Raw genomic sequence first — 8,203 nt, forward strand, 5'->3', positions numbered from 1 at the left:
AAGCTCGCTCAAGAGTGTGAGCTCTGAGCAACAGGGTCGTGGAATCGAATAGAACAGGCCCTAGCTGAGCTGCCAACAGGTGACAGGATGGCTCAGCTAAAAAGAAAAAAAAGATTGCTCCTAGCCTGAATCATAAAAGTCTTCTATCCCCCTGCTTCTTGATTGTTTTGTAAATCAGTTTCTTAATCCTAAACAATAGAAATCTCCTACCCCTGCTTCAGATAACTACTTGAAAGCCTGTGGCCAGTAAGCCTAACGATTCTTTCCAAACCCATTCTGGGCCCAGACAGTTGATGCCACCTGAGTGACCTGTTACACCTGAATGGCCACAGGCTTCATAAGAGCTAACAGATTTATTAATTAAAATCTATTTTTTCCTCATTCAGGGACCTTAGGGATACAGATGATACCCCAACAAGATTGCCTGTCACAACCAAAGAAGCCAACATGGTCTTCCAAGAAGATCTCGAGACCCCTTCCTCTCATCTGAGATAAGATAGGGTGAGTTTCGTGAATCCCCCCCAATAGGCAGGCACAGCTCTATGCCCCTGCCCCACAGGAAGCTGATACAGAAGAAGAGACCTCCTGTCCCTCAGCTTTCCATAGAGACTTTATGGGGATCACATCTCTCAAGGGAAAAACAAGGCAAACAGAGGCAGGCATTGGGTCTCTGCATTCCTGCATGTCCCACAGAGTGTGACCACCCAGGAGACCTCCCCTCTCCACCCAAAACTCCCCCTTTGCATTGTAATTACCTACCCCTGCGGGAAAACAATTGGGAACAAAATACCCAACTAGATCAGACCAGTCACTTGCACCTGTGCAAGTACGTACCTGTTGTCAATCACAGGTGCCAATCAAGTGGTCCCACGGCCAGAGGGGAACAGCCCATTCTAGAGAAAAAGGGATAAAAACTCCAAGTCCAGAGAAGCCCTTCCCTTTTTGTTGGACCGCCTTCCTCCCTTTTTGAGCCTTTTGAGTCTTGCCATTGCGCGTGGCCCGCTCCAAACTCTTTGGAATGTAATTTCTCTTCTAATGATGGGCCCTTGAGCCATCCTCTACTGCTCAGGCCTACTTCTATTTCTTTAAAGTGTACTATCTCTTCTAATAAACTGCTTTTTCACTACTTTGCCTTGGTATCTCGTTCACTTCTTTGCTCGAGTTGCCGAGGACCTGGACTTTGCGCCAAGAAGGGCCCACCCTCCGACAACAGTTTTCTTAAGACTCGCCCACAAGACAGTCTACCTGCAGTCTGCCCCTAGTACCTCAACCTATGCAGAGAAGTTCCCTTCCCCGCATCCGTCTCCTGCCAAACTGAAGGCTGCTGCAGGCCACTGAGTCCCCTGCCACCCAGAGGGGATGAGTGGGATCGGAAGGAAGCTGTGCAGCTCTTTCCTTTTCACCTCCCCCACCAGGGAAGGCAGGACCCACTCTGCCAAGAGTCCTCTGCATGTTCCTTTCTCTCCTAGAAAATGGAATTTTTGTCTCTTGTGCACATAAGGCACAATCTTCCTGACACCAATATGTGGATTTTTAACACCCATGAGTCTGAAAGGACATCAGGTTTTCCTGCGGCTCTTTTCTAGCATTTTGCCAGCCCCTGTGCCTAGACTGATTTGAATACGTTTTCTCCGTGTACCATTTACCCTTCTACCTCCCCTTCCTGCCTTCCACCACCCTTGGCTGAATGGATTTTGTAATTCTAGCTGTTGTATTTTGTAGACCTGTTGTTTTTGTTGTTTTTCTGTGAAGCACATATATTTGACGTGGAAGGTAAAGGAATATTTCAATTGCTCCTGGTCACTCCCATTATAGACTTCATTGTCTTGGTTCTCGTAACTCAGGTTAGATTTTGGTCTCTCTTGCTCCACTGCAAAAAAAAAACAAGCCTGAAGAGATGGAACAGGAGGCAAGACCTCACAGCCAGATCTGCTGGGTTTTGAGGAGTGATTTTTCTTCCCCTTGAAGGGGAAAAAGCTTTTTTCACTGGTACCCAACTACAGGGAGGTGCCAATTTTGGACAAGTGCCACTGCAATCCAGAATGCTCAGAGAACCTGAACTTTTAAACTCTGAAGGTCTGAAATTTACTGTAGGCCACTGTTGGGTCTGTCTGGTGTTTCAAAAGAATAGTGGGTGCTGCAAATAGGAACTGAAGGGGTAAACTTATTAAACCCATGAAACCTGTGATTGGTTGGTGTCTTCTAGTTATTTTAAACAGATTAAATACGGGGGGAGGGGGCAGATGTCAAAACACTTGTACAATTTTAAAATGTCACAATCAAATATAAACTGGTTTCCCAAAAAAAAAAAAAAAAGAAAAAGCTTACATTACTTAAGCCAAAAGTTAAATTTATTATCTCCAGGAAGCTTCAGTCAAATGTCTGAAAGCAGCCCCTAATTTCCACTCTTTTACTAACCAAAAGGGGGCTTGTGACCTTGTCAAGCCAAAACCCAATATGCTCATTCACAAATCAAGCTTTACACCTCTAGACCAGCTTTAAAAATCAATACAAATTGGTAACTACAATATGGCCTCAGGGATAGAAAAGACAGTCTGGGGAATATAATCAATAATGTTGTAAATGTTTTTTAGGGGGCCAGATGGGCTCATGTCTTGTTAGGGAGACTACTTCATAGTTGGTGTAGAGGCCTGACCACCACACTGCATTTCTGAACTGATGTTGAATAATATTGTATGTCAAATATAATTATATATGCATATAGTCATGGGACGTGGGGTGGAGTGTGGGAATGGAGTCAATGGAATTGTAATAGATAAGTATGATATCGGGGGTGGGAGGGCAGTAGATGGGGGAGGGGGGTTGTTACTTTGTGAGGATGAAAAGGATAACTATTGCATTGTTCTGTACACCTGAAACTAACAATAAAATTAAATAATAAAAAAATCAATTTAACTACAAAGTTCAGAACACAAGTGGCATTGCTGTTATAAGTGCACACTCTTTTCCCAGCATCTTGCATTACAGTCAGTTATCTCATTGATCCTACTTAATTTTTTTCTCACATCATTAAAAAAGTGTAATCTACAGAAAACCACAGGCAGATCTAGACTCAAATGCCAGGTATGTCGTCTGATGATTGTGGGACAGTGGGCAAGTTACCTCACACCCCTGCCTCAGTTTCCCTTCTCTAAAATTGAGATAGCAAAATCTTCCCTGAAAAGCTTTGTAAGAATTAGGAATCAGGTGGGGTGTGGAGCAAATCCCCAATATAATCACTAGAACTGTCAGTAACTAAGCAAATATTTACATTCTCACCTGCAAACAAACAGCATGCATAATGGAAAAAGCACAGAACTGGTTGATAAACAGGGTGCCCACAATGACATGGACTAGCTGAGCCACAGTTTTAAAGAGTAGATATCTGCAAGGTTAGGTCCAGCTATAGAATTCTAAAACACTAAATTATACCCCTTCTCAACTGCTACCTCCTCCAGGGAGCCTTACCCTAAGAGAATCCTCTTCTGCTATTACTGACTCATTAAATAACCTCCTCAATAGAAATATATGATGAATCACTATACTTGCCTAGAATGGTAATTCACAAAGTTGTGGCACATACATATCATCCTATAGGAAATCGAAGAAATTTTTTTAAAAAAAGTAAAATTAATACATTCTAGCATTTATATTAACATTTAAAGATAAATCAAAATGTTAAATACTTGTGTTATCATCTTTACCGGTTTCACGTCTATTGAATTCCTATAAACATGCAAGAAAACATATCTTCTAATACTTTTGCCAATTTTTCATTCAACCTCAAAGCACACAGCAGGAGCTTCGCAAGTGCTTCTCAAACAAATTAATGTATATTCTTAGGGGTTTATGGAAGTCTGACTTAGCTGCATAGCGTTGAGACAGTACTCAAATGCTGGTTAACACTGAGGTCATTTATATATGACACATTATGTCCAACTTGCTTTTGTAATGTCACATACAATGGAACCATAATTAAATACATGAAAACATCGAACAAGTAATCAGAATGGTGAAGAAGAGACATATTATACAATGACATGCATACAAGGACAATATAGCAAAGATGGTAGATATTGTCAACTATATCTGTCTCCCTTTAAAAAAAAGCCACCAATTTCTTCCTAAGTACAGGGATCTCCAAAATAAAAGATATATTTCCAAGCCTCTCTTGGAGCTAACTGTGGCACTATGACCAAGTTCTGACCAAAATAATATAAATGGAAGTGTTTTGTGTGACTTCTGGGAGCTGTCCTTAAAGGGAGGGATGTGTTCTTTACCCCTTCTTTCTTCTGCTGGCTGGAATGCAGATGTAATAGCTAGAGCTCGAGCAGACATCTTGGACCATAATGTAGAAGCTACACATTGAGGACATTGGGACAGCAAAATAGAGGGGGACTGGGTCTCTGATGACCTGTGGAACTTCCTACCAGCCCAGAATGGTACCTCTGAACTTGTAGAACATAAGAAACAAAGTCAATAATCCACTCTTACCAGAGGCATTCTCATTTTCAGCAGAACTTAATCCTAATCACTACAAATGGTAAAAGGAATGGAGCCAGTTTTGCTTGGAGCACACTGGGGGTTTAAGACACAGTATCAGTCTTTACATCTCTGAGAAGCTAACACCTAAATATATGAGTAGACACGTTAAATAATTTTTTGAAGGCAGAAGTAAGGTTCCTATGTGGAATTTATAGAGAGGCAGATTTTGACTTAGCATTAAGAAAAGCTTCTCTAACAAAGAAATGGGCCATTTCAAGCCATTCCACCACAACATTTACTGAACTCTGCCTGGTAGGGTCTAAGTGTAATGGATTCAGAAGTGAGTAAAACATAGTCCTTAGCCTCAAAAAGCTTATTTAGACCAGTGCTGTTCAAAGTAGCTGTGACGAAGGACCATTTTTAAAGAAAATGTCCAATCCATTTAGGACTGATACTTTGTATAAAACACAATAAAAATCAATTCTTAGAAAAGTGAAATCGAAAGACAAAAATATAAGCCCCCAATTTTTATTAAACTTATATAAAATTATTTCCAAAGGCGTAATTTCAATGTCTATGTTGACTCCTCACTGTGTGTAACACTGATGTGTAGACCAGCACCGGTCACAAACCATACTTTGAGAAACACTGATCAAGACAAATGCAAATTGAGGGGCCATTCTATAAAACAACTCTTCAAAACTCTCCATGTCTTGAAAGACAGAGGAAGGCAGAAGAGCTGTTCCAGATCAAGGGATGTGACAATTAAATGCAGAGCTTAATCCTGGATTAAATCCTGGATCATGAAAAAAATTATGATAAAGGAGAGTATTGAGACAATTGGTGAAATCTGAATGTGGACCATATGTTAGATTAATAGTATTGTAACAATGCTAAATTTTCTGAATTTGATCATTAAAAGATGGTTATTAAAATAATGTCTTTGTTGTTAGGAGATGCTCACTCACATATTTAGGTTAAAGGACCATAATGTCTGCAATTAAGTCTGAAATGCTTCAGTTAAAAAAAAAAAAGTATGCAGAGAGCTCTAGCGCAATTGTGGCAAGATGCTAACAATTGATACGTCTAAGGAAGGGCTTACTAGAATTAGTTGTACTATTGTTGTAATTTTTGGGCATAGGTTTGATTTTTTTTTCAAAGTTAACAAACACACATATATACACACAACTAAATGCAATGTGTAATCTTGGGCTAGTTCTTGGCCTCAGAAAAGTATGTTAATGGGAAAATTGGAAAAATTTGCAGATTAGTTAGTAGAATCATATTAATACTGATTGCCTGATTTTAATAACTTTGTAAAGACATTACCATGTGGGGAAGCTAGGTGAAGGGCATATGGGAATTCTTTGTATTATTTTTGCAAGTTTTTTATAAATCTGAAATAATTTCAAATTGAAAACTTAGAACAAAATTAAACCCTCACAGTCCAGAACTCCTAGATTCTTTTTTCTCTAGACTCTAGAAGGCAAAAAACAATCATATACAGTTGACCCTGAACAATGCAAGGGGCATCGACACCCTACACAGTTGAAAATCTGTGTATAACTTTTGACTCCCCAAAAACTTATACTACTAATAACCTACTGTAGACTGGAAGTCTTACCAATAACATAAACAATCGATTAACACATATTTTGGATGTTATATGTATTATACACTGTATTCTTACAATAAAGTAAACTAGAGATAATGTTATTAAGAAAATCATAAGAAAAATACATTTACAGTATTTTTTTTGAAAAAAAAAACACATATAAGTGGGCCTGAACAGTTCAAACCCGTGTTGTTTAAGGGTCATCTCTAGTTAGGAAATGACAGACCATGTCCTAACACCCAGTCCCTACTACTTTCTGCTACACCATCATCACAGCTACCTTCCTCTTACATGGTTCTTGAATTTAAGTGGAAATAAACATTTCCTACATATTACACAAACACTGGTGTGTGCGTGTGTGTAGCTATAAATCCTCTGAAGTGACATCTGAATGCTTATAGAAGAACCTTCATAGCACCAGGCAGGTTTCCTCTGCAGTGCAGACTCTCTAATATTAAAAAAGTTTGAGGGCCGGCCGAGTGGCGCGTTGGTTAAGAGCTGGCTTGGGATGCCAGAGGGCCCCAGTTCGGATCCCACATATGAGGGCCAGTGACACTGCCCTCNCAGCCTCCAACCCCACCACCTCCCCGCACCCCCAACTCCGCGGAGTCCTACCTGCCGAGCGCCGCAGGACCAGAGCCAGAACCAGAACCATCAGCGTTGCCATGAAGGCCCACGATACTCAGCCTGCTGCTTTCTCCCCTGTATCCACAGCCAAGACTGGTTTGCGGGGGGGCCTGGATGCAGGCTCCGCCTGGTGAGTGGGCGGATCCTAGGACGCAGCCTGCAGAAGAAACCGTGGTCTGTGCGACGCAATTTATAGGTAGTTCTCTTAATGACGTATTTTTTCAGCTCCTAGGTCTTTAGGCCTCTTTTGCGTCGCTAAAGCGTTTTTCTTTCTCCGTTTAGAAAACCCCGCTCACTCAGGAAGGTGGGTCACGTAACACTGTATTACTTCCACGTGGACGCAGCCCTGGGCGGGGCACCAATGAAAATACTCCCGCGGTACCACCACCTTAGCGAATGCCTTGGAGAGAGCTGCCCACAGGGTGACATATCTTAGTACTAAACCCTACCGCTGGCATGCCCAGTGTGGGAGGGCGAGGGGCGGGGCCGGGCCAGAGCCAGACGGCGGAGCTGCCAGGTCCTTCATGATGAAAGATTTTAAGATGCTTCTCTCTCCTCTGTGTAGTTCGTAGTTTGGGTGGTGAAGAGATAGCTGACAGTGTCAAAAACTTTCTCCAGGACCTTGCCAGCGTAGTCAAAGACTCCCATCTGGGGAATTTGTACCGTCTCCCAGCTAGATGCTCGAGTTCCGCAAAAGAGAGGAGCAGCAGAGAAGGGCATGTAGTGTCCTGGCAGAGGAGAACCCAGAACATAAAGAGGAAGTAAGACAGTCACGTGTTGTTGGAATTTTCCAGTGCTGCGCTTGGAATGATGGAGTATTCTCCTACAGTCCCCTCCTGTTTTATCGGGTGTTTATTCCCGTGCTTCAGTCAGTAACTGCCCATATTATTGGTGATCCGTCACTACATGGAGATGATTAGTCGTGACTGGAATTCTTTCTCATGTCAATTTTCAGGGCTCTCTGGGTGCTCCCCGTTTGTGCTTAGCAAAGTTGTGAATGCCATTTGGTTTCAAGATACAGCTGATCTGGCTGGCATTCGAGGTACCAGGGGGGACAAAATCATTGCTGACACCTCTTCAACCTTCTGCTGCAGGCTCTTTTCCTCATCCAGGGGATGTTTGTGAGTCTCTTCCCATCCATCCTGTTGGTCTGCTGACTTGTCTCTTGCATAGGACCTTCTCTACTCACTGCTTTGAATATCGGTGGTTCAATAAAGGAATTGAAATGCACCAGCCGGTTGTCAAACATGGAGAGGATTTAGTTTGCCTTTGGCTTTCTTCACAGCAATGCAATCCTCATACATTATCAGTGGCTGCCTCTTCTCCATTCTTTTTCCTTTATTCATTATCAGCGCCAATGAAACAAAGACCCCTGACAAAGTTTACTTTTTCCAATTGCTCCTCTTCTCTTTGTGGTTTTGTTGCGGGCCAACCAAGTGGTCCATCTGTCCGTGCCCCCCCCCATCCACCCCTCCC

The 8,203-nt window shown here is 42.1% G+C and overlaps 1 protein-coding gene and 1 pseudogene across 2 annotated transcripts in view; one reads left to right on the top strand and one right to left on the bottom strand.

The window, feature by feature from the left end:
* NCR3LG1 (natural killer cell cytotoxicity receptor 3 ligand 1) overlaps positions 1 to 6,829 on the bottom strand; it is an 18,621-nt gene extending 11,792 nt beyond the window's left edge. For both annotated transcript variants that reach the window (XM_019652551.1, XM_019652550.1), the window contains exon 1: positions 6,716 to 6,829. In XM_019652551.1, the coding sequence (XP_019508096.1) occupies positions 6,716 to 6,767 (52 nt within the window). In that variant the 5' untranslated portion in view covers positions 6,768 to 6,829. The remainder of the gene's footprint in view (positions 1 to 6,715) is intronic.
* A 429-nt stretch (positions 6,830 to 7,258) lies between these two features.
* On the top strand, positions 7,259 to 8,173 carry LOC109388099 (etoposide-induced protein 2.4 homolog pseudogene; annotated as a pseudogene).
* The last annotated feature ends 30 nt before the right edge of the window (positions 8,174 to 8,203 follow it).

This window comes from Hipposideros armiger, unplaced genomic scaffold, assembly GCF_001890085.2.
Source record: "Hipposideros armiger isolate ML-2016 unplaced genomic scaffold, ASM189008v1 scaffold_181, whole genome shotgun sequence".
NCBI lineage: Eukaryota > Metazoa > Chordata > Mammalia > Chiroptera > Hipposideridae > Hipposideros > Hipposideros armiger.